This window comes from Synchiropus splendidus, chromosome 17, assembly GCF_027744825.2.
Source record: "Synchiropus splendidus isolate RoL2022-P1 chromosome 17, RoL_Sspl_1.0, whole genome shotgun sequence".
NCBI lineage: Eukaryota > Metazoa > Chordata > Actinopteri > Syngnathiformes > Callionymidae > Synchiropus > Synchiropus splendidus.
In genome coordinates, this window is record NC_071350.1 from 10,277,526 (window position 1) to 10,304,505 (window position 26,980).

Consider the following 26,980-nt stretch of genomic DNA (forward strand, 5'->3'; position numbering starts at 1 on the left):
TACTAGACCTCGACAGGTCTGACTGGCGATACCAAAACACCAGCTAAGTTCAAAATACTCAAACTAAAAGGCCTCAAATCCAGCAGCCAGACATGTCGTCCAAAAGTGTCTGCAGCTAGCAGTCACCTGACCACCTCTCAACTCGCCGTTGGCAGCAGCACGCAAACACCTGCAGCTGGTTTTAACACTGTTGCCACTGTTCAAGGGAATTTTGAGACGTGAGATCACAGCACCGGTTTCTCAAACGTTCCTCTATTCGCAAACATCCTGGAGAACCACTCAAAGACAGGTGGCGATCACTCACAGCTGCTGTTCTTCTGATACCTCCCTTCTCTCACTGTAGCTGTTCACGTACAAGCAAGAGAAGAAAAGACTCGACCTGCTGCTGTGAAGAACAAAAGACTGGACCCTGAAGGAGAAGCAGGAGTGATGATGACAGCAGATAATAACGCCGACCATCTGCATTAAAGCTTCAGATCCTGATGCATCATAATGGACTTCCAAGTACACCCTGGTATTGTGGCACAAGTGTCGGTGACATCCTCATCTGCCTGCTTGAAAGGTCTTCAGAAGAAAGGAGAGCGTGTCCAAGGATTTTCCCGCTGCTTTCGTCTTCACCTCACCAACTGGACCCAGGCTTATCACTTCCATGTCACTTGCGCTACATGCTTCAACAGTGTTCTAGTAAAGGAACCTGTCTCACCCCCAACATGAGACTTAGAAGAGAAACTGTTGGTCTTTTCTTCCAGCAGTTCATAATCTGAGGACAGTAATCCCTCATGATATCGCGGTTTGTACTGGTGGACTCCAAATTTTAAACATCCACAAAGGTTTCAATCATTCATGTATGCAAGTTCTCCAAGCTAGCGACTGTTAGCGTGGTTCCCATTGTTCACATATACTAAATAAAACCTTCCTGAATGCAGCAATTGTTCTGTTAAAAGGACAACTGAAAAACATTTAATACGATGTGAGACGTCGCAGGTGAATCTCTAGAGACTGTGCTATGTCCGTGAAATTGGCCGCTTATAGCGAGACTCCGAGACAGAGAGCCTGCATTTATGAAAGTTTCCACTCTGGATGTTTTCAAAAGTTTCAGATTCAGGCGGCTGATGAACGTTGCATCCGACTCCAAACGGTGACGGATCTGGTCGTTTCAGTCTTCGCGTTAACAACACCTGAGAAATCTAGCTCGGTGAAATTAATAATTATTTCTTATCATTCCGAATGTCACGCTCAGACCCTCGGGAGCTAAGCGTCAGCAGCCTGCTGCTGAGGAACCAGCGGCCTCACTTTCATGAGCCCAGAAAACTCTCCGCGCTCTGCCAAGTGCTGGGCGTGTTTAATTTTGAAGGTGATTCCCTGGGCAGCATTTTCCTGTGCATGTGCTGCGGGACAGATTGAAAGAACCTCGATAGCAGACAAGCCACATCGGTGCACGATCAAGCGGAGCATCCCTATCATGAACATTAAAAAAGAGATAAACTTTTATACATGCGTTGAACAATACTATGTAATCGACCGATTGAGAGAAAGAAATATTGGTTAGGAGAGGAATATACCGAATATATTACAGGTGACCTCCGCACTGTTGACACTGCAGCCATCTTGGATTGCGAACTCGGGGTGGCGAAAGTTCTCGCACCTTGCGAATGGGAAATCCGACGTTGAGAGATGTCATCTGAGGAGGCGGAGCTGGGGACTATCATGGCATCTCAGTCAGATGTTTGTTACTGGGTTCACAACGTCAACCTGAAGCAATCCATTTGTGAATCAACATAATGTGTCAATTTTAAAGCTCAAATCCTAAGAAACACAGAAGAGACAAGATGAAAACTATCAAGGTATTTTTATTTCATGTTTCTTTGATTGCACCAGAGTATGACATCAAAGATACACCTGTCTTTAAGATTTACAAGAATAGTCCCAATACAAAACGCTATTTTCCATATAGAAATGTAAAAACAAAAGACATGATGGTCAACCACAGGTCCATAAACCAGCACTGAGAACACGTAAAAAAAGAGCAATAAGAAAGAGCAAAGTGGAATTATTTGGCAACAAACCTCAGCTAGGCGAAGCGTTTGGCACGTGTCATTGGTTCATAATAGTTTCATGTTGCAAGCAGGTGGGCGGGTGAGATATAATACATGAAATAAGCAGCATGACGGTGAAGACAGTTTGATGGCCGACACAACTGTACCTCATTTTTGTTAAAAGATAAACCATGCTTTTTGGCCAATTCTGGCTAACTTCATAGGCATTTACAGTGGTAGAGCAACGTTGGGCGAAAACCTTAAACGCTTGGCACAAAACATAAATCTATTTACACTGATCCCCATGATAAGAGTCAAACGGGTTGGATCGGGGTCATCCGTCCAGAACGACGACTGACTTCAGACATGTTTTAAAGCGACTGTCTTCATATCCAGCTGTTTGGCTCTGCTTCGTCCTCACGTTCGCAGCGTCCACAGCTTTTTATATCTTCTTATAAAAAGACGGGCGGCTGTCTAAACAAACACGGCTCCCTTATCGATCGGAACAACAGGATGTCGCGTCACAAATTATTATTCCTCCACACATAAATAAACCGTCTTCGATAGAGAACTAACAGCTCAATTTTGCGAGGGCAAAACTGAGCGTGAAGATATCCATCATTGAAACCGGAGAGCAGATGAAAATTGATGTGTGAATTGATTGCACATTAAAAATGTCCCCGGAGTGGGAAAGACCTTTAGGTGTATCCTGATGGTGAAACTTTGATTTAACTTGCTTGGAACTGAAGAGGAGACTCAAACTCAAAGCTGCTCCCTGCTGGGGGGGTTTGGTTGCATGCGAGCCCCTGGTCCAGACTGCTTCAAACTTTTAAAGTTTGACTGGAATCTAAGCACTAGTTGGAACAGTGTGGCGTGGGAATGACTTATTAATAGCTGGACTTATGTCAAGGTGAGAATGGCGGAAGGACAGTTGGTGCCTGGTAAAATACACCCCAAATAAGGCCACATATAAATTTATTTTTAACCTCCTGACTTGTACATAAACGTCGCTTTTCCTCCAATTTGTTTCCACCATTTTTATTAATTTTGGAAATGCTTGGTCCAGCAGATATTATTCAAAGTTTCACCACATGAGGACTTGTCTCAAGTTATGATTAATTCAATGTTAATGCTTTTATTTCCTTTGAAAACAAAGTAAGGGTTTAGAAAAGTATCTTCAATATAAAAGAGTCTTTACTTTGGAGTCTTGCCGCATGATGTTTACAGTACTGGCGCAGTCAACAAATAACACAATGATACATTCAAGCATATCCCCTGCTGTGCTTTGGCGACAGGCGGCAACCCTTCCCATGACGTCACAGGCTGGACTGCCACTGTAAGAGTCCAGCTTTTGTCCCAGATTGCCGTTGCACCAGTGTAGCGGAATTACCTGACTGTTGGCGAGGTTGTCACGCGCAAGTGGCCGGGCTTGGAGGGCAGTGGGGGTTTGATGCCGCGAGCGGGAGTCTTTGCGGGAGGTGTAGTGCTATCAGTGCTGAAGGTTTTCATGAGCTGCGCCACCCTCCCTCGTCCCGCAGGGGTCGGCGCCGTCCCCGCGTCCTCGGAGTTGGCCTTCTGGAGAGTTGGTGTAACATCTGAAAAACACAGAGGGAGTTATTAACAGTAAAAAAAAATAAAATAAAAAAAACGCACTCTGGTGTTGAGAAACACAATGGAAAAAGACAATGAAAGTTAATGGCCTCCTGTCCAGGGTGTCCCCAGTCAGAACCCAGGTCGGAGACCAAACAATAATAAACAACATCAATGGTCAAGGAATGTAATTATGAGAGTTATGGCTACTTCAGAGGAGGAAAACATCTGCTGCACAGCCTCACGTCAGAGTGTCACTTCAGCAAGTGTCCACGGTGAAACCAGGGTGCAGTTTTCCTGCATTACCTGAATCATTTCCCCACTCCATACTCTTCCTGCAGCTTTCTTCACTCCATTCTGACCTCTTTTCCATCCTCCTCCCTTTACCCAACACTGGCTGAGCACAGGTCATCCTGAGTGGAAGTGCAGTGGGGACACAGCTGGCCGAAGTGTGTGTGTGTGTGTGTGTGTGTGAGATTGCTGAGGTGCCGTGCTTGGAAGAGGGTGTAATTGAGGGAGGAATGGAAGGGAACAGGAGTAGCGGAGGGAAGGGAGGGGTGGGGATGTGTGTGTGGGGGGGGCCGCAGGGACGGCAATGGAGAGCAGACAGACGCTGCTCAGACACCAGAAGGCTTGAGGAGCCACATATTTTTAGCGTCATCCCCGGGGACAGAGACATGTGAGAGCGCCTGCGTGCGCGGCTCCAGGAACACACTCACGTGTGCACGCACACAATACGGCGTAGACACGCACAAACAGAGTTGCATTTTAAGAAAGAAGATGCACGTTCTCACATTACACTTCCAGTGCGAGTACACGGTCGCGCGCACACACACGTAGAACCAAGCTGCCTCACGCCGCCCCTTTGCTCATGGATTCAGTCACGCATGCGACCGTCTCTGACAGACACGCAGAGGTGGGCCACCGCCGGAGCCTCACAGGGGGCTCCTTGTCGCCTGAAAGTCTTGCAGGCGCGGGAGAGATTTTTAAGGATGCAGTAACCTTTGTTTTTGTTTACTCTCCATCACTCGCTCTTGCCGACTTCTTTTCCACCTTCCTTTTCATCTTCCGTCTCCCCCGGTCTCTCTCTCACCCAGCCTTCCGCTGACCTTTGACCTGCAGTTCCTGTCTTAATGTCCTCTCGCTGCGCTGCGTGGGTTTGCCTCTGATTGTCTCGTTGTGTTGTGCGGTCACCACGGAAACCTTGGATGGGCTCCAGCAATTGAGGCTGACACGCATTCAGGCACGCACACACCAGCGCACCCGTACGCGCACGGAGTAGCGCCGATGAACGCAGACACGACAACACTCTTGGTCAGGGTGTTTTTTTTTTTTTCAGCAGGTCTGAGATGCTCCACTTACACACCTGTAACGTCGTCATCACCCTGTGTAACCAGTCCTAACACACCCAAAATATTGTCAAAGGTCATTTGTCAGCGAAGTCCTCACAAACACACAGTCTCCACCTGCGCTCCAAGTCGCACTGTTTGTCAAATGGGGTTGAGGTTAAACCAGCACCAATTTAGGGGGGGAAACCATTGAAATAAGATTGAAAAATCCAGGTTCAGTTTATAAGATCTGGCCTGTAAAGGGCAGGACAAAGAAAAGAAAGTGGTCTTGGGGAGGTGCGACGGGGGGGAGTGAGGAGACGAGGAGGCGAGAACAAAAATTAAAGACCAATCTATCTTTTTAAAGACCGCGCCGTCCGTGGCGGAGATGGCACAGGAGGGGGCAGAAATGGGGCGGAATTTCCCCACTGAATGTGGACAGAGAGGAACGGAGGTGAGCAGGTTGCATGTTTGCATGTGTGTGGAGGGCTCCTGTGCGGAGGGGAAGCGGTGGGGGGGAGGGCTGGGGCCCCTGTCACTTATCAGCTCTAGCTGAGCGTCGCCCAGGGCTAGAGTCGGGAAGCGGCGCTGGAATGCGTGTCCTTCCCTCTGAAGGTGAAGAGAGAGAAGAGAGACCGACTGACAGGGAAGGTTTTATAAACATCAACACACGCAACGCACACAAGCTTGCGCCAGGAGATGACTCCACTTTATTGCTTTACATGATCAAAACCTTGTCAGAAAATATATAATACAGGTGGTTTCCGTGTTAGTATATAAACCATATATTTAAATTTCAGTCTATCTGGTGTGGTCCCAACAAGACCTGCAACCATGAAATGCCAACACAACATATTCGAACTTTGGATGAAGCTGACCCAAGTAGATTCAATGACACCTGAGCTGAGAACATTTTCCGGGTGTTTCGGCTCACGTCACAAAAGCAGCACCACGCTGGTGGCGCGAGTAAAAATGTCTCCTGAGGTCAAAACAATAAATAAATGAATTCAGTGGCGCATGTGGGGCCAAGAAAGAGCCTTTGTGGAATCAACACGTTCTAACTTGTGGCCTTCATCAGATGATGCCACCGGAGCTATGACCTCCTTAAACCAATTTCCACGCTTGATTCTGTCCCTCTTATTCCCCGAAGTGATGCGTCAAGTTTGCTTTGGAATGGAAACAGACAGCCGGGGAGATAATCTGAACAATGACTCCTGTGTGAAGAGACAATAAGTAAAGCCGTATTAGGCAATTTTCATATCATAAAAGTTGATCAATAATGTAACTGAATTCATTGTGTTTAGTATTGCTAAAACGCCACAGGAATTATTTCCACTGAGAAAAGCTGATAGACGATCTGTTGTTGTCCTCCTTTGTCACTCCACCAGCTTCCTGCCATTGTCAAGGACGGACACTGTCTGCATTGTCGTCCCACGGCTGCCCCAGCTGTGCCAGATGTGCCTTTCACATCCTCTTCCCCGGCTGCCATTTGAAATCATGACATTCACCTCTGACCTGGAGCCACTAACCTTCACAGGCATCATCGCACACCATTATTCAGATTCATCAATTAAATATGCAAACAAATAACAGTTTGGGGCAAAATCAAACCTATAACAAACTCACAAAACTCCAAACACACCTGCACTCAAGCTAGAAATGTAAGATCTTGAAGCGGGAAAAGGCTGAGTCACGATCCAGAAAAGAGCATCGTTGACCTAATGAATAAAAACATTTTGAAATATATTTTTAGTATGCATACTTTTTGGGGTCCCTGGGTCCCTCCCCAAAGTCGAGCCTTAAATCTGAGGGTTTTATTATTAGCATCTGATGAGTTTTATTTAACAGAGTGTTCTTTTGTTCCCAACTGCTCGAGAAAGAATTGTAGTACCGCGTTCTACCACTAGATGCTGCAAACCACCCCTTCTTGCTATGGCTTAATCTGCTTAAGTGGGTCACTGTGTGGTGAAAGAGTTTTTGCCTTAATTCATAATATTTCGCGGCAGTTGATGCACAGACTCTCAGAGGGAACTGAAAAATACAATTAGGTATTTCCGACCACAAAATCACCTCTCTGAATCATTTTACCAGTTGAAAACTAGATACGAGTGAATTGCACCCGACAGATGAGATGGCTAAAAATATTTTTTAATCCAGAAATGATGTAGACAACCACTTGAACATGTGGGAGACAGTGAGAGTTGTTTTAGACTCTCATCACAAAGTGACCTGGTATTTATTTGATTTTGAGGAGCTTTGATTCATGCTACATCAAAGATGCTATCCTGTCGTGGAGCCCTGGGGTAAGACACCGAAACCACCTTTCCTCGTGTGAATGCTTGAGAATGATCATAGTGGTGATCATTCAGTGCCACCAGTGTGACTGCGATATCTTCAAAAGCGCCATATAAACGATGCAGTTTCTTCCTTTATCCTTTATTTTATGTTTAATAAGATAAAAAGTATCATTAGAGAGGGTGAAAATGTTTAGGTTGAGAACTTCTAAGAAGAAAAAATGTCCTCGGCATCACAATCACTGCCACCGTCAGCACCAACACACTCACAGATGCAGATCCAAAGTATCATTTTGTTTTATCTTATCCAAATACTTCAGAAGCCTCCCTCCACTCTGCCACTCACTGCTGCTCCCTAGTGTCACCCTCAACTGCAGACACCCTCTCTCAGGATTCCTCATACAGCTCCCACACCAGTGTGTAGAGTGTGACCTTTTCACAATAAACAAAGGTCGAAAACTGTTACCAAATTAAGCAACCTCTGTATGTTTTTGAAGTGTGGGAGGAAACCGGAGTGCCTCAACAGGAATCAAGACCAACTTGCGGCATTACTATCCACTATCTACTGTCCTGCCATTTGAAAAAAAAACAGTCTGAAGTGCAGCTCTCAATTCAGTAATTCACTCCTTTAAGATGCTCTAAGATTATTCAGCAAATGAATAATTAACCAGTACATTTGTGAGAAAAACTGCGGTCATATTTGGTTAGCTCCTCCGTTAGATCGCAGGGGTATCACCTGCTACTTCCCTCCAGCATCACACTTAATCTAGATGAGACATTTTGAGACAAAAGCCCGTCGCGAACTGGATCAAATAAATCTCAGGAATAAAGCAAGAGGTATTTTTCAGCCACGACGGCGCGGCAGAAATGAGCAGGTGTGCGCTGGCACACCGGGGCACGAACACCAGCCATCTAAAGCTTCTTCCCCTCAAGGCTGGCCTCTTTTTACTCTGCCACTCCATAAAGATTCCAGCCGGCTGAGGCACGATTTGGCGAGCACATTTGGTTCCAGGAAATAAATCCTTCGTCCTTACTGCAGCAGTGAAAATCTATCCAGCAGGGGCCTCTTTGCTCTGCAGCCAGAAAGTCACTGTTTGCTTGTTTAATGTTGCTCCTTTCACTTTCATGATAGTCAAGCTTGACTTTAATTGGATGACTACTCATCGCATAAGGAGACGGTGTCATCGCTGCTTGGAACAATCTTTTTAACGCACATATTTTCACTTTAAGTATCATGTTAACGTTACACCATGCTTGCTTACATCCTTGCTTCAATTCCCTTGTGATTCCATAACATTTTTTTCCATCCTGCCAAGAGGATTTATTGAAGCAGAAGTGCATCAATTAAGAGTATAACATCTAAGGCGACACCAGATCGATCTTGCGACCAAGACTTCCCAAAATGGAATGCTCACTGACCTTTCTCCAGCATTTGGTTCCGCGTCTGAGTCTCGGCCGCCTGAGAGTCACCTTTGGCAGCTGACGTCGCTGGCCCGGAGTCTGTCTTGACGTCGCTGCTGGATGATGGAGGTGCAGCAGCAGCAGAGGCCAGCCTCAGATTTGCAACGCCGGGTCTCGTGTTGACAGAGCCTGGCGCCACATTCGCAGAAGCCGGTCTTACGTTGACATGACCGGTTCTCATGGGAGGCCGGGAGCAGATGGAGGTCTGAGGAACGGACTTTTCTTCCACGGCCTGCAGTTCCGGCTGAAGATGAGAGACGAATGAATTCTCTAATTTAATATGGCAGTGATTCTTTTTTTTTTTTTTTTTTAAGGGAAATCTATAAATCTTCAGAAGTTATGTTTCACTTATTTATCTGTTACCATGAAGGAAGTAGGTCAGACCAAAGCATCACAACACCTGTCAAAAATGTCAGATATTTCATAGGATTTTTGATGGTTTACAGTTTGTATTGAGTCGTATTCAGGCCGTCGTTCACAGATGTTCAGACACAAGGAGAGATGGAAACACTCTTCCATGCTGGAGGAGGAAAAACACTGAGAATTTCTCCTCTCAGCGCCCAAACCTCAGGAGACTTCCTCACAATCCCATCCATCTGCGACTGATGCTTTCTCTCTCTCTGGCATTTTAATTCCCTGATCAAGTTCATCAACCATCTGTTCCGGGGGCCGTCCACAAATCCTGCCTCGCCTCTCTGATTCAGCTTTTCTCGCCGACCGTGTGTGTCACCTACACACACATTTGCATTGGCACATACGCACAAAGGCAGGAGTGCGGCGGAACAACTCAAGGCTGGAGCTGTGATTGAACCGGTGGGAGGACAGTTCGGTTCAGCTGTTCCTCAGAGAGAGAGAGAGAGCGCTGATGGGTGCGGCAGCTCAACCGGCGCACAGAAGGAGAATTCTGGGAGAAATATGATCCACAGAGAGGGAGTGAGGGGGACAGCTGGCCCAGCAACCATTTCCTGCTAGTCACAGAGGACGGGATTGTCAGACACAAAAGCCTACAGTTTGAGTTGCTGTCAAATCTAGTGACATCTAGTGGGATGTTTGGAGAATGCCATTAAATACTGTAAGCTACGTGACCTCCAGCCCCAGCAGCTGCTGAATCATGACAAGCCAGACACGTCTAAACAAGAAGCCTGTCTATCCCAGCTGCCCACAACAAAGAATAGGGCGAGGACAAACACCTATTTAATTCACTCTAAACTTTAATATCAACAACAACATAGACAGATTAGTCTTGACCTTCTGCATAGACATCTCAGGATCTGCTGTGGGAACACCAAGAAGTTCCCAGAACAGCTGAGAGAAACAAGCACTTAAGCACGTCCTGGATCTCTCCTGGGTCCTCCAACCCAGTGAGCACCAGATGACTGTCCAGAAGAAGAAAAAAGGAATAAAAAAAACAATGCAAAGGATCTAGAACTATTATTATTATGATTATTATTATTATTTAGTAGTAGTAGTATTAGTAGAAGTAGTAGCAGATTTGACTGCCTTTATGATCTCCAAGGTACAAGACAACCTCAGCTCAGTGGAGAATTACACTGACTGCACAAAAACCCTGTTGAATTCATTCAGAGCAGAGCCACCAGAACGTGTTCAAAGACTTTCGTACCTTCTCAGTCGCTGAGGATGGACGCTCGCTTGCTGACACCTGTGGGTTCAACAAAGACATTACATGACTGTTCATGCTGCAGCAACGCCATGAGGGCTGTATTTGCACCCGTAATTCTCTCAACTCACCAGCAGAGGGACTAAGGCACTCGTCTCTTCAGATTTCCCCTGAAATTAGAAGTATGTTAAAAACGACATAACAGACAAGGGATCTTTCTTTCGCCCTCAAAGTTAAGTAGCTTGAAAGGGTGAACTCTGACATATCTGATGCATGTGAAACCACGGAGGAAGTGGTTTCCAGTAAACTACCGTGTTGCAACAGCAGCAGCAGATTTACCTCGTCGCGGTTGGGCCAGATGAAACCATTCAGGGTTGCTATGACAACACTGGAATCTCTTATAAAGATAGTGTGAAGCGGGAGGCGTCCTCCCAACCGCTGCGGCCACCTCCGGCTCCAAAAATCAACAGCTCTCCCACTAACAAAACACCTCCGACGTGGATATGATCCAGCTCCGTGAGAATCCTGACAGTGGCGTCCCATTTAATGGAGAATTATTCATGAACATAAGTGATTTATGCTGCATAAATATGACAATTTATGAAAGATTAGGCTCCTGTCACAATAATTGAGCATGTCACTGATGATTGTTTAATAGCAGAAGGAGCCAAAAAAAGTGATATACATGTGAATAGAACATTTTACACTTTAATTATATGACGACGTACAGTTAGTGAAACTTGATAAAACAAAAGGGGCTATCAACTGGTTGGACACATATGAGTCAGGTTAAAAATCTAAAAAAAGAATAACGGTTGCCAAACCAGTAGAGCTTCACAGAAACCTGACGTTGATACTGTAAGCAGGTTTAAACCCACGTGTGTGTGACTCAACAATTAGAGGCGAGGTAACAAACCGTTTCCTGATTTGAGTCTTCAATTCTTAAATGATCTGAAGGTTTGTTTCAGATAAAGGTTGGCAAAGAAATTTGCCATCTATTTATCATTTCATTTTATTTTTTGTAACAATTAAATAAAAAGGCTGTATCAATGTATAAAAGCAGGGTGGAAGAAAGTTATATTGTATTTTATTTGTGGTCAGTATAAACATTATCATCCAAGCACAGGAACTTCCACCTTGAGAACAACTAAGACAGAAACCTTTCCTGAGAAGCCCCTCAACCCAGATGACTTATTGCCTTTTTAGGTCATTGAGTTGGATGAAATAGTGCAGCTGCCGGGGTAAATATTTGCCGCAAAGTGAAGACACAAACTACAGGCTTCTCGTCGTCACTTCCCGAAATAGCGACGGCCATTCATTGCATGCTTTTTCTGACCTCAGATGTACCTTCAAACTCAATGAGACACCTGCTTGAGTTTTTGGAGGAAGGATCTGTCGCTCTGTTTTCGCTCCTTCTTTGCTCTTCAAGATGGTCCGATGGCTGCAACACAGATGACAAAAAAAATGTTGCCAATGAGAAATTTATTAAGCCCAATGGATACATTAAGTCTCTTGTTCACAGTATAAAAAGAAGAAAATGCTCCCATTCTTTAGGGGCTCATTGTGTGATGTTGCAACAATGTTTGGATTATAATTTGATGGAGACAACAGCTATTAAATGTAACTCATTTCCCATTAGATGTTACTGCAGCAGGTCATTCTCCTTCTAGTCAGCTGACTCAGCGTCTTAATCTCTTAACAGACAAGCGCTAAATTAATCATAATTTAATCTACATTTTCAAGTAAAAGAGCATCTGTGACTTAACCAAAGAGCCAGTTGAAATAGGTTTTGACTTTTCTACAACCCGTTTCTGTTGTTTCCTCTTCAAAGTGACATCATATTAAGCACACATCAACGTGAACTTCCCTGATTTTGAAATTGATAACATGAGGCGGTAATTCTTGCAACATACTTGCAGATTTTTAACTGCACGAAAGCGGAAACGTGCGCCGCAGCTCCCTCCCTGAACTGACAGAATGTTCAAAGCTTGCCAATGAAACGACTATAAATAACGTCAAAACTCCTACTTTCATTTATTTAATGTTCATATTAGAAAACATGTTGATCATATTCAGAAAATAACACCAATAATTTTGTCAAGACAATGGTAAAATTGTGGCAGGTCACATAGGGTTAATTAGCATCTCAAGAAAAATAGAGTTGGAAGGAAGAGCAATACATATTACATAACTGAGCTCGATTAATTCTGGAATGAAAATATGGACGGTTATGTCATCATACATCTACACAGGTTGAGATCAAATGACTCAGAGAATGGTAGGAGTTTGTTTTGAACCCGGTCGCTTCTCATGTTTTGTTTTTAATCCATCGCTCACCTGGAAAGGAAGCAACACATCGAAAAGCCTTCCTTACTTTGTGCTGTTCTGAAGACTAGGCCCTTTTTTCTCTCCTAATCCCGCACAGATGAATTTGGAGCTCAGTTCGTCCACCTCCCCGATCACAACGACCGCCACGTCCCCGTCCCGACCGGGAAGCCAGCTCACATTCTTGCTGTTGGCTGGCGAAGAAAACAAAAACAAATGAATATAGAGATAAATAAAGGTTTCAGTTTTGTCCAGACTCATTTCTCAACAAATTGATTCATGACTTGTCACTTTTTTTAAATAGAACTGTTCAAATAAATCAGGCTGCTTTTAGATCACAGACAGAAAAGAAACAGATGGAGAAGAATAAACATCCACGATAATGCTTTCAAAGACAACCAGTAAACAAATATGAAGGGAAATTTCTTACACTTGTGTGTGAATTCCTTTTAACTGACCAAAGTCCCTCTTAAGTCCTGCTTTTTTTTGTTTTGGTTAGCCTGAAAGACTCAGTAGCTGTCTCAACAGGAGAAGGTATTACAGATGAATATAGATTCATCATGAAGAATGAGATTGATCAGGAGAGCATCGAGCAATGATCGACAAGAAATAAGTGAACAGAAACTAAACACAAAGGAGTATGATAACTTTCCAGTCACACGGCATTGATCAAAAAAGTGCCAAACATGACCTTGTGACTGTGTGGGATTACAAAGACATCCCAGACACAGCAGCTGACGCAGGCTGATGGGGTGAGACAAAAACTGGATGGGAAACTTTTGAGGTGAACTGGTTCTGCCAGCCTGCCCTGTGGACGACATTCCACCGAGCTATCATGGGATGAAGACGGAAAACAGCCAGCAGGATGTGCCTTAAAAACGTGCTCACATTCACGATTGACAGCAAGATGGTGGGGTCAGACGGGTGCAACTGAGCTAGATTTACAGTTTACACCAGTGTTTTGAAATGGCCGCCACCACTAACCAAACATTATAGCAGTAAGGTTGAGTTCAAGGCAAGCTTCGACATTCATCTTTTTTTTTCCCCAATAAGCTTAAATATAAACAGATACTGAAACAGATACTGGAGTGGACGGGCGGGGAGGATGAGCTGTTATTATCAGTCACCATGAACAACAAAAACAACAGAAAAAAACAGTTAAAGCTGTGCTTTTCAATGACGGGTGTGAGACGATTAAGAAAACAGCAAAGCGTATCATGCAACCTTAATAGTCCTCCTCAGCAGACTTCCTTAAAAGGAGGTTGTCTTCCCAACTATTAATATTAATACGCAAACACATTATCTATTCATACATTTTGGTTGACCATTTCACTGATTTCTTTCAATCAATATATTCACTTTTTTTGGGTCCCAGCAGGGGAGAGGATGGGTCTCAAAGCCAGACCGCTGGTGAACCGTTTTGAATGATGAGTACCGTATTGGTCTGATTAGATATCCTCTTATATTATGTAATAAGATATCAAACACAAAGCATCACAATAAACCGTTTTCAGAGACACAACAAACCACATTTGAAGATGCACAAATATGCAAGATGATGTTTGCAGATGACATTGTGATCTGTGGTGAGAGCAGGGAGCAAGTGAAGAGGTGGAGAGGTGGAGAGGTGGAGGTATGTCTTAGAAAGGAGAGGAATGAAGGTTAGCCGCAGTAAGACGGAATGCATGTGTGTTAGAGAAGTTACAGGATGCAGAGATAAAGAAGGTGGAAGATTTTAAGTACTTAGGCTCAACTGTCCAGGGTGATGGAGAGTGTGAGAAAGAGGTGAAGAAGCGGGTGCAGGCAGGATGGAATCATTGGAGAAAAGTGTCAGGCGTGACAAAAGGGTGTCAGCAAGGATGAAAGGGAAAGTGTACAAAAGGGTGGTGAGGCCAGCAATGTTGTATGGTTTGGAAACAGTGGCACTGAGGAAAAGACAGGAGGAAGAGCTGGAGGTAGCAGAGATGAAGATGCTGAGGTTCTCTCTGGGAGTGACTAGGATGGATAGGATCAGGAAGCAGTATATCAGAGGGACAGCACATGTCAGGTGTTTAGGAGACAAGGTCAGAGAGGCTGGATTGAGATGGTTTGGACATGTACAGAGGAGAGAGAGCCAGTACATTGCTGCCAGGAAGAAGGTGGAAAGGAAGGCCAAAGAGGACATTTATGAACGTGTTGAAGGAGGACATGAGGTTTGTAGGTTTGAGAGAAGAGGAAGCAGAGGACAGGGTGAGATGGAGGAAGATGATCCACTGTGGCGAGCCCTGAAGGAAGTAGCCGAAAGGAAAAGAAGAGAAGCAAAACAGATCAGCATGGCAGATCATTTCATCATAGCTGATTTAAAAATAGTACAATAAATGAAAAGTAGAGGTGAGAAGAGGAAGATCTGAGCTGTGGAAGTTTAATAAAAAGCACACTTGACATAGTGGGACACCAACAGTCCTCTGGGGAGCCATTACTAACCGCATTACTAAGGAGTGGCTGTTTTCTATAGGCTTGGTTTAGAAATGATGCATCCTGAAGTAAAAGCAGTTGCTCAATAGCAAAGGCAGCAAAGAAGTCTTAGCTGCTTGGTTAACCGCTTCAGTCCCGGTTATGCAGCAGCTGTGATAAATAACAAGGTTGTGCAGATTAAATCACCCTTTCTTTGTTTCCAAACACATAGGTTTCCTGCTCACTTCCTGTTTTGCTGCCGACTGATTGTTTGAAGGATCTAGTTTTGGCACGCTTCCTATTTAAAACAGAAAATCTAAAGTATCCAGCATTTCCTCTGTAACTGATGAGGAACCAAAGGTTTGCACCACGTGAGCTGAGACAGCGGCTTGTGTGCAGACGCTCTGGTTCCTACCGAATAGGAACAGCTTTGTTCTCCACTGTAAAGTTGCTAGTGAGTCATCTGTTGTTAACAAAGTAGAGACGCCTCACATGTTCATCTCAGTTGATGAGAAGGCTGTTTTACTCCCTTCAATAGAAACAGATCAGTAAACAACTGATGAGCAGACAAGCCTTTAAACCTAATGAAGATTAATGAATGTATTGTGGATCACTTTACTGTGCTCAGAGCTGCTTTGACTCTGGGACAGAAGGTGCCACACATATCTTTCCTTTTTATGTGTGTATAACATATTTAGATACATTAGATGTATTATCTAGTCGTAAATGACAAACAAGACAAGATCAGACACAGACAAGAGGGAGTGTAAACGTTTCATAACACGACGGGCATTTTAGCTCAAAAGCTTCCACGCAAATGTCGAGTGAACTTATTTTGAGGATCTATACACTTGATTACATAAGAGTCAGTTTACAGCACATTTCGTATTCAGGAACAGAGTCGAGTTTCTCATACCAGCTCTGCAGATAAAAATGTCGACAGACAAGTTTCTGTCACGCGTCTAACCAGTTGCAGCTCTGACTTGCAGCTTCCTGAGTTTCTGGTGTCACATGTTTATTGTTGACTCGGTATGAAAAAAAAGGACGGCAGGTTCTGCTAAAACCAATTATAAGTCACATGCTTCCTGCTTGTGTTTTTTTTTTTTTACATTAGCTGGTTTAGAGACAGGTTTTAGATAAATGGAGAGGAGAAACGATAAAGTTACATGCTTTTTATTTGGACTGGGAACAGTCTGACGAGTTTTTGATTTCAAATAATTCTAACAAAACAGTGTCAATCACCAATAGATTGCTAACATTATAACAAAGTTTGAAGTTCTTCCAATCCATGAGCTTTCCATAATGACTTGTTTAAATGAGAACTTGCTAGGATGTCAAATAATCGTTGATGTTGAACTTCCCGCCCAATGTTGATGCGAGGCTACTGTTTATCTAGAAAGTTGACAATATTTACAGCAGTTTAAAATCAAAGGCATTGCTCAAATAATTGAGGAAAATATAGCCAAAATAATAGTAATTTGTCAATTATTTTTCATATGTAGACTGAGCACCTAAAAAAAGCCAACAGAATGCTATAAATAATAATAAATAATAATAATACGAAGCCTGTTTTCCTACTTAGACCTTGGTCCTAAACAATCAGAACTAAACCTCTCAGAATGGCATGAGCAACCTTGAGTTTCCACTGTACTCTAGTCTGCCATAGACAAGCCACCGCAGACTATCACACAACACATGCAGAGAGTCTGATGGCTACATTCACTTGGCCTGTGTAAATATTAACATTATCTAAGACGTCAGACACGCAGCCCAAAACGTCTAGACTATTTTTGGTGCTGGTTTCATTCCCACTGTCAATCTCAGGGACACATTAATTTGGAACAGATGGTGTTTGTTAGCTCACATTTGCAGGAAACTTTAAACTTGCCAAATTGAGTTGGGGACAAATGCTGCGTCTGCGTTGGTAAAACAGCTGCTGAGACAACGGAGCTGCCGCGAAGTGCGTCTGCCATAACCAGTGGGACAGTTACTTAAAATGGGCTGAAACGTTTCACATTGTCAGTCACAGCAGCGGCACAGATGGTGTGGTGTCTTTGTTTGAAAGTTTGACCCGTCAGGGAAGATGTGAAGGAAGAAGAAACGTTGGCTTGTTAGTGAACCAGCTCTTTATATGTGTTGCAGTGATTGCTTACTGTATATAGACACCGCAATACAATGTGATTACAAGCACAGTTTGGGAAATTAAGAGATATAAATCTAGTCAGTTTGCTCCGCTGGAAAAATGAGCCAGGATTTACCTTTTTTTGGCTTGGCCCGTTTGAGCTCAGCATCTCCCCCTTCCTTCTCCAACTTTTCCTCGCGCTCTTTCCAGCGCCGCACCTGCTCCTGCCTCATTTTCTGGAACAGAGTCTTTTTCTGATCCTCATTTAGTGCGTCCAGCACATCCGGGTCGATGTACATGTCCTTCAAGATCTGCTGTAGCATGATGGCAGGCACGTGGACGGCAAATCAGGAGTCAAATGAAGTGCTGGTGCAGAGGTAGTGGTTTCCTGGACAGTGTTGAACTACAGTCTCATGGCATCACAACAGGACCGGCGCTGGTTCTTGACTGTCTCGGAAGGTGCTTGATTGACCCATCTTTTGAAGGTTTGAGGCCATTCTTCTTTGTTTACATACAAACACACACTCACACACTCTCTGTCTCTCTCTCTCTCTCTCTCACACACACACACACACAGTGACCCCCCTCCCAAATTGAGGTCAGCTCTTCTCAGATCATCGTTGACAAACTCTGCAAGAAAAGAGAAACAAACACAAGAAACAAAGGTTGAATAAAAGGTTGAATACCACCAACTTCACTATGGAAAGATCGCATACTATTATCTTAAGTCAAAGAGTCTGTCTTAATGGCGTCAGAGGATTCTAAGTGCCAAGTGAATGAATGATAACCTCTGACGTCATTGTTAAAAATATACATTCTGCGCATGTTTAAGACGACAACGCATCTACATGGAGACATACGAAAGTTTGCCGTGAATGTTACCTTAGTAAAACATTAGTATAATAACTCGTTCAATGGCGACCTATATGGAACGTTTTTTTTGTTTCATAGTCAATGACCGTCGTGAACACAGTGATGTTTCATGTTAAGCTAATAACAATAATGTACATATCGGTTCTTTTTCGACACATCTCCGTCAGACAGGCTCTGTATAGGGAGGAGACTGTAAAGGAATGGAGTTTCTGTCACCATCCACCCGCCGCCCCTCCTTCTCTTTCCCACCACACATCCCGTTCCCCCAAAAATCCTCGTTCCACTTCGCACCTCGCAGCCCCCCGGAGACCACGACAACATCTAAACACGGACGCTTTCTGCTTGTCGCGGACAACACACGGCCAGAGCCCGCGAGCGCACGGTTCCCCCCCGACAAGGTCCGGAGAAGTGGACTCCACCAATCACCGGGAGTTATTGAACAATGGCTAACACATTAGCAGCACTTGGAGGGAAAGAAAGCTTGTTTCACACTCCCACCCGCCACTGAGCGGGATATAGCGACGAGTGCCCGTTGGTAGAAGAGAGGAAAAGGTGGGAAAGTGACACAAAAGTGGAAGGAAGTGGCAAGATAGCGGTAGCATTAGCGAGAGTACTCACAGTGGGATGTAAGCAGCCGCTCCACAGCAGAGTATGCTAACTAAGCTGAGACTCTGCAAGTGTGTGTGTGTGTATGAGTGGCTGATGACATCACTGCATTCTATAAGCGCTCTCGCGCTTCCTCCCTCTTTCTCTCTGAGCACGAATAGAACTTTGTACGCCATTCAGTTTGATAATAATATATGAAATCGTTTATGATACAAACTTAAGGTAGTCTTGGTGTATTTAAAGGTTTTGGATAATCGCATATGCATGTTTGAGAAGATAACATAAACACAGCAGCAAAGAAAAAATCATGATAAAAAAAGAACTAGACTTTTTTAGTCTAGTTGCTGGAGAAGTTTGCTAAAATTGTTGTTTTTTTTTCTTCTTAGAGTTATAGAAAGCTATTTATATACTCAGAAAAGATCGTTTTCGCTTATTGTGTTTGAAATATATTACAGGCAATTTTTATAGTCTGAAGTGAAATTATTTAAATGGGGCAGAAATATTACATTTTGATAAACATCCGCAAAATTAAAAAAAAATAAAAATGCTGCGTATCTTTGCGCTGGATCCTTTTCATCTACATCTATCGATTGAGAAAAACACAAATTTAATATTCGATTTTTAGTTAGAGACTATTCTAATAATTCCTTATTAATGAATTATAGGTTATCCAACTTGTCCATAAATTAGATTTATATATCACTCACCGGTGTATTAGTAACGTATTGAGTAGTGTGAGTAAGTGTAACTTGACGTAACTAGTAGTAGTAGTAGTGTAGTAGTAATACTGTATTTAAATACACAATATAACGTTTGCAAATCATATATAATTAACAGGTAATGAGAAATCAATTGCTTTATTAAGTAAATACATATTAAATTGATAAATTCTGCTTCAATTTTGAAATTGCCACTCGTGTTTATAGTCATGCCTTTTAACTTCCATCTGACGTCATTTCTTTTTTCATACATAGATAACGAGCGCTCTCTAGTGGTTAAATGGACGTAGTAAAAATTACGTCACCATTTAGGCAGTGGATATTTTACATTAAGTCCCCGAGTGACTGTTGTCATTTTCATGTATGACTGTGGATGATTGTTAGCAAACCGTCCGAGTGGTAAAAACAACACAAATATTTGCGTTGATAGAATATATAATAAAATAATAAATAGCAAAACAGTCATGATATAAATATGTAAATAATAAAGCATAACTCCCACGTTTGGCAGCTATTGATTGAACTAATTTAATTGAATTTAGACAAGTGTTATAAATTCAGCAATTATTATTTTTTATTTATTGATTCCCGTCCTTCTTTAAGTGATACTGGAGCAATGGGAAAAACAACACAAGGACTTCCTGTCGAAGCGTTGCTCAAACCATATTGTTGCTACACAGACCGGCCTTGCTTGTCCTGGAGGCACAGAGAGAGAAAGGCATTCTTTAACCCGTAAACATTAGCTCATACGACACATTTTGAAAGCGGATAGCTTTTCAAAATAATTCAGCAAACCAACAAGTCACCGTACACTACACAAGCATTGTAATAAAAGAATCAAAACAGACAAGATCACAAATAACAGTCACGAGGATTAGAGAATCAAATCGAGCTTTATTTTACAGCCTGAGGTTACACGTACAACGCTGATCTATCCTAGGGAGTCGTGGTGTGAATTTCATTGCAATGTTTTCGGACAAGGCTGTAAAATTAAGCTTTGGTCATTAGTGTCTTTGTAAATGTAGAGCCAGACATGTGGACAACACTACATCGGAATTAAACATACCTTTCTCATCATATTGGGATTTTTTTTTTCTCTTTTCCAACATGAAACAAAAAAAAAACAAAAACAGACATTTTTAAATGTAGATCTCCTTCCCTTATGGGTAAATAAAAATATTCAGAATTTGTTGAATGTACATGAATTGCATTAAAACCCTCCAATTTAACAAAAAGAGGTTGTACAAAATAGAGACATTCTTCGTTGAGATGTCAGGTAAATATTTACCTGTGAAATCAAAAGTGCTAGTGACAACAACCGAGAGAACAAACACCATAATTCGGATCGGACTGAAGCACCTTTTATTAGCATGAAGCTAATGTCGATATTTCACTGCTTAAAAGCTTCTGTTTCACATGAAAACAAAATTGGTACTTTTAATCCGTCTTCAGTAACTACATAAACCTTGTTTAAGGGTCATTGACTGTGGCACTGTGAACTCATTGACCCCTCACACGGAAAATATATCGGTCGCTGTATTCCAGCTCCAGACCGGAGCTTCGAGTGCAAATAAATGAGAAATAAAACATGGAATTGAGCCACATGCGTTCAAATAGTAATCATATATTTAATTGATATACATATATTGCCACCATTGGCACATACGATATTGCACACAGTGATGAAATGTTGCACATAAAAAATAATTATTATTTTCTGGGCAAAAACATTCCAAAATTACAAATAATGTGGAATAGTAACGCTGAAAGGTAAAATGATGTAAAACTGAACAAAAACTAGACATGCTTGCTACTCCTCCCGATTAATTAAGCGACTTAAAAACATACACGTAGAACTTCCAAAGCCAAATAACAAATAAATCAACCAGAGGAGCGGAGCTTGTTCACCATTTGAAATCAAGTCTCGACCGATGTTTCCAGTTGGCCCCTCCTCTCCTCCGCTAATGTGCTTGGCTAGTGAAGAGCCGACTCTTCTGCATCATCTTGCATCTAGGTGACCACCCGCTTCCATGTTTACATGTAGGCCGATACCTGGATGGCTTGGCAATGGAGTCGAGGACGAAGGAAGGAAAAGCAGAAAGGATAACTCTGCTTCTTATTTTTAAAGAGTTTGAGACAAACTCTTATTAGCACCACGAGCCGTGCGCTTGCACACAAGGGGGCTGAGATGCAAAGACGAGTAAAAAGAAAAGAGGAAATGACGACAGTAAGCCAACTTGCGATCCAAAGCACCAGGCCAGCGTGTAAGCATGCAGAGTGTGTAAGGCACCAGGTTGTTTTTATATGCTGAAGAGGATGCTCCCAATCACTTTAAGCTTCACCACTCAGGATCCAAAAATAGATGGTCAAGGACAGTCTAGTTGCTGGTTTCCAGTCAATCTAAACATTGGGAGCAATCATTGAACTCGCTGCTGAGGTAAATCTGGCATTATCTGATTGTTGCCAGTTTCTCTGGAGTTTATAAAACTGCTAACACACATCTATGAGATGCGACAGAACTGGATTAGAACCAGTTGTTTTCCGTGTGGCAGCCCAAATATTTACAATTAGACCAAAAGAAGATCTCATCACCCCCAGGTAGACATTTGGGCCAACAAATCTCAGTGGAGCGACGACGACACGACCAAAGTAACACGCTGGACTTCACATTGGGTCTCTCTTGTGAGGACCGACACAGCCACGGACGTCGACCGGCCGCGGAAGTGTGAGAAACTTTTCCGCTCGCAATGTTACTTCACGTACTTAGGGACAACTTCCACTACAACTACATCAAGCCTTTGGATGGAAATCACTCAGATTTGTACAATATAGGCAGATAAAGATACATATGGAAGGGTCCTTGAGCCAATATTTTGGGGAACCAACGAAATATATAGTGCAGGTTAACATGCAGCAACAGCGCTCCTTGGCACCATTTTTAAATTTGAAAACTTAAAATCAACACCTTAGATTCTCTACTGGATTTCAGCTTGTGTTCGTCCCGCAACTTTGCTACATGTGGTCACTGCGTTTCCTCTGTCAGATGCACATTTAGTACCTTTAAAATGAACACATTGCATTGACGAGACACAAAGGTAGTCTATTATATATCCATTGGCATGGCAACAATCTCAACTGAAACAAAAGGTACAATATTCATATTTCTTTAAATGCCTCTGGCAACCATTCCGATCCACACACCAGGTGAATAAATTTGATTTATAAGTAATGCATATTGCACAAGAAATAGAGCACTTATTTCAAGAAAATGCCGATAATTTCCTTTTAAACATATATATATATATATACTCTATGACAGTTTGCAGAGCAGGCCAAGCCCTCGTCATATTTCATGTGTAAACACATCTCTACTCACAGATAAATAGAATTGTAAGTACTTGTGATAAACTTTTATAAAGTTGTCTTTTTAGAATTTTGGTTTGAAAAATTAAAACCTCTGATTTGTGCTGAAGTCATTAGCTCACATAACAAGGGAACCCCCATCCCCCAGAACATTGCAAACATTTGTTTTTTACAATAGCTTTTTAAGTGGTAGAAAAGTTAATAAGGGAGATAACACTCAGTTCAATGTTTGTCAAGTAGGAAACAATGTTCAAATATAACATTATTACTTTGTTTAGCAGCCTGTTACTGTATTAATGGTGGATAAGTGGTGGTAACATCCAGCGATGGGTGACAACATGTCAAAACTGTCAAGGTTGTGGTTTCTTATATTGTGGGTGATGCTCCCTTGGAGTTAAACCATTACAGTTAAACCTTTAGATTTCTTTCTTTATACAGTAGAGTTTTTTTTAATGATACTTCTCTTGTTATGTTTGTCACTCTTGCATTGTTATTTTGTTGTTCTCCATCAATCCTCATCTCCATCATCCGGCTGCATCTCCTCTTGTTGCTGCAGCTCGCATGCCCTCTTCTCCCGCTGCTTCTCCTGGATCTTCTTCATCTCCTCGGCGTATTTACAGAAAGTATTCCCGAATTTAGACCACACTTTGTAGGGTACCGTGATGGAGTTGCGGTAGGTGGGCTTCACCTCGCTGACCCTCATGAAGACCCCGTACTTATTGGATCCGACGTCGAAGAAAAAGCGTTTGTTGTCCACAGTCAATGACGAACCTTCGGGCAACTCTGCGGGTTCGTCCTCCACTCCGTAATCGTCAATAAGTTTGGCCAAAGCATCGCGAAACTCGATAAGTCCCTGTGCAGGTAGAGCAATGGTCTGGCCTTGCGTGGATCCCAAACCGGGCCCCCGGTTAACGGTCTGTCGGATCCTGAGGAAGCGTCCCCTCTGGTTCTCTTTCAGATCCATGTAGTATTTCCGATTCTCCCGAACCAAGAACTCGCTCTTCAGCGCCCGCCTCGGCTCGTCTTGTACCATCCCCGGGTTGCTGGGACCCAGCTGGGCATAATGTTCGATGAAGTCTCCCAAGTAGTCACGGAACTCGACTGCCACGGACATTGAAAGAGTGAGGCGGCTCTTGTTTCCGCCGGCCCCGACTTCTGCTATCTTTAAGAAGCGGCCCTTGGCGTTCTGCTTAACGTCCAAATAGAAGCGTTTGTTTTGGATGTCAACCCGCTTCGACGCCAGCTCTTGCGTCTCATGCTGGAGCCCGGCAGCCGAGCCCGCCCCTCCGCTCGCCAGGTGCATAGATCCGTAGCCTGGGCCCGTTGCTGCTCCTCCCTGCTCACTTCCACTGTCTCTGTCCGCCATGATGCTGCCTGCCTGCCTTCTCCCTCTGTCTGCTGCAAAGCCACGGCCAGTCACAACCGGAAGTCTCGCGAGATCTACACAGGGGGACATTTAAAAGCGAGAGGAGACTTCAGAGCTAAAAAGTAAGTCATAACGTAAGAAAACAGGGTTTGTGACATACGGTACTAACATAGGACTAAATGGACATTATATTTTTTCTTTTAACAATATAGCCATCAACGCAACAGTGAGCTAATTGCATTAAAACACGCTATTTGGGCATACGAGCATGAAGCAGCGGGCCAGGCACTTAGCACGAATAACGCTCCAAGTTTGACTATTTACATCAAAATATTGCGTTATTGAGACCATATTCTACTTCCTGAATGTGTGTTGGGTCCTTAGAATATTAACCTCACCTTTTTAGTGATGAACAGGAAACCCCTGAATTGAACAAGGCTCTCAATGACTTGACAGTCGGCCTCAAACTTCGTTACATTCTGCTCAGTTGTGCTACACAATTCACGTAATAAATGAATTCATTTACATGTTTTTTTTATTTATTAAATGCCATTAGATTCTGATGCTTGGGCCTGTTGGATGAAATCAATAATGACAAGCGCATTAAGTCTAAAACTAGTAAATATAACTGCGTTTCTTTTGTTTATTTATTTATTTTTGCTTATGACACATATTGTCACTTGACGCATGAACGTATTACAGAATCACAATATTAGGTCAATGCGCATCTCCACAAACAAACCCTGACATGTTTTCAATTATCTGTCGGTGACGGTCTTTTTAACGGAGTAAATAAAGGTGATTTGAAAACGACGCTATGCTAGTTTAGTTTGATACGTATTTAGAAATGAAAACCGTTTTCCCCCCTCTCTAAAACCAAGCAACCGCAAAAAGACATTCAGTAGGGACGTGGATATTGCGTTGCGATATTGCGTGGACTTCTATAAAAGTTAAATGAAAAAAAAAAAAAACCAACAGCAAAACAACAACCAATATTTACAAAACAGCATGTATTTATAGGTGAATGATCGTCCTCACATATCATTGAAGTATTCTCATTGTACATGTCTTTAAAACATTTGACTCATTTGATTATATATATATATATATATATATATATATATATATATATATATATATATATATATATATATATATATATATATATATATATATATACTTTTCCTCCTTAAAATCCTTTTAATTTAACAGTTTTAAGGTATTTCAACATACAAATTGCATCATGCATAAAATGGGAACTTGGCAGTTTATGTAAAAATAAAAAGTAAAAAGAAAAAAAAATCCAACACTAAATATTCCTCATTAAATTCCATATGCTCATACAATAAAGTCGTATTGATGTTTAGATCATGTGATGCGTTGCTTTTTGCGTACAATCAGTCCCTGAGGATAACAAGGCCTTTGAATTAACTCTTAAATTCTGTTTCAAGAAAGACAGGAATTTGCCAAATCCGAGGCCCTAAACTTTCTATTGAGGGTCGCGAAGCACTTTCCGAGTTGATTCGCTTCTTTCTACGCGCTTTGTAAGTTTTCATGGAACGGATCTTGAAGCTTGGAAAATGGGTAAATGTCCCAATGGACTTCATAAAGAGTGAATAAAATAATTTACTGTTAATATATTCACCATCATTTTTATTTAATCATAATACTAATTATTTTTAAATTGCCATACTTTACAAATTATCTGTTACTGCATGAAATGGTTAAAGTTATTGGGCTTGGCATGCCTTTTCTTCCCTGCCTTGTGAGTCCAAAAAAAAAAAAAAATAAATAAATATATATATATATATATATCAACAACTTAATTAAAATAAAATTAAAAAAGAATAAACAAAGCTTCTAATTTTATATGCATTTGAGTGATGCAATTTGAACTAAATAAGCAGCAACAAGCTGTCATGCGTCCCAAAACTGTCCTTAACATTAGGCCAAAAAAGGCGGATTTAAATTATTATGTTCGTGAAACTTCTTTTTTTAACCGCAAAATATTAACATTAAAATAACTTAATTGTAAATAATAATAATAATAATATAAAACAACAAAAAGCCCCTCCTAATCTCAGCTGCCGTACATATTCATCAACACGCAGTTAAAAATAAAATAAAACGCCGCTAAACTATAGTTAGCGTTTTCGTAAAATATGTGGCGTGTTTTTATCTACACAAAGCGTTTTATTCAAGTGTAAAAAAAAAACATTTGACAAAGCTACGTATTGATTTGTGAAGTTTTAATCCGTCAACAAAACAGCAGGAGTCCGACATCCTTTATCCAAACAGGACACTTGTTTTATTAACCTGAGGACGGCATTTATTTTTTATTTCTTCAGCTCCTTAAAGCCGTTGTTATTGTTAGGCTGCGTATTAAAATGTCACAAGAGCTGTTTAAACCGGTATATCATGTCACCAAACGTTCCTCTCCTCTTCAGGACGGTCTCAGTACTTACCTGCGCAGTGTTTTCAGTCAGAGTCGAGGCGGGTTCTGGAGGGTGAAAACGACCCGGAAACGATACATTGACCAAAGGCCTTCGGTTCGACAAGGAGCCCTGCCTATGTTCGCTGCACAAAATGGACTTGAAACGACGGAGTCGTGGCACAGACGGAGAGACACACGCGCACGCAAAAACTCTGATGTCAACACGCAGCGTGGGAATGGACTGTTGGCGCCCTCAGCTGGTGATTTTGTAGAACTGCACCTCTGCCTTCAAACTGACAGGTGGGTTTTCCAAACACCATGCTGCTGTTTATGCTGTTTCTCACTTTGTTTTAGTGCTTTAAAGACTATTGTCTTTTAGAGAAAAATACACATCCAAATACCTTCTTGATAT

At 42.3% G+C, this 26,980-nt stretch overlaps 2 protein-coding genes across 3 annotated transcripts; both read right to left on the reverse strand.

The window, feature by feature from the left end:
* Nucleotides 1-1,834: 1,834 nt before the first annotated feature.
* zgc:100829 (uncharacterized protein LOC445149 homolog) lies at nt 1,835-26,714 on the reverse strand. Of its 2 annotated transcripts, none has more exons than XM_053847388.1 (8): nt 26,600-26,714; nt 17,344-17,837; nt 12,702-12,846; nt 11,675-11,768; nt 10,459-10,497; nt 10,331-10,369; nt 8,668-8,953; nt 1,835-3,631 (listed from the first exon to the last, which is right to left on the reverse strand). In XM_053847388.1, the coding sequence occupies exons 2-8, from the start codon at nt 17,528-17,530 to the stop codon at nt 3,423-3,425; spliced, it is 999 nt and encodes a 332-aa protein (XP_053703363.1). In that variant the 5' UTR covers nt 17,531-17,837; nt 26,600-26,714; the 3' UTR covers nt 1,835-3,422. The 2 variants fall into 2 exon arrangements, with proteins under 2 accessions (XP_053703363.1, XP_053703362.1); XM_053847387.1 differs by lacking the exon at nt 26,600-26,714 and adding an exon at nt 18,699-18,842.
* On the reverse strand, nt 20,280-24,833 carry puraa (purine-rich element binding protein Aa). The gene is made up of 2 exons (XM_053847389.1): nt 24,533-24,833; nt 20,280-24,208 (listed from the first exon to the last, which is right to left on the reverse strand). Exon 2 carries the CDS (start codon nt 24,132-24,134, stop codon nt 23,277-23,279), a length of 858 nt encoding a protein of 285 aa, XP_053703364.1. The 5' UTR covers nt 24,135-24,208; nt 24,533-24,833; the 3' UTR covers nt 20,280-23,276.
* Nucleotides 26,715-26,980: the final 266 nt, after the last annotated feature.

What these genes read in the sequence shown, in the direction of transcription:
- puraa (XM_053847389.1), bottom strand. Translation starts at nt 24,134, where the DNA reads ATGGCGGACAGAGACAGTGGAAGTGAGCAGGGAGGAGCAGCAACGGGC.
- zgc:100829 (XM_053847388.1), bottom strand. Translation starts at nt 17,530, where the DNA reads ATGCTACAGCAGATCTTGAAGGACATGTACATCGACCCGGATGTGCTG. An exon ending in GTGTCTCATTGAGTTTGAAG is followed by an intron (nt 10,498 to 11,674) that starts GTACATCTGAGG and finishes TTCTAATTTCAG; the next exon opens with GGGAAATCTGAAGAGACGAG. An exon ending in GAACCAAATGCTGGAGAAAG is followed by an intron (nt 3,632 to 8,667) that starts GTCAGTGAGCAT and finishes TGTGTTTTTCAG; the next exon opens with ATGTTACACCAACTCTCCAG.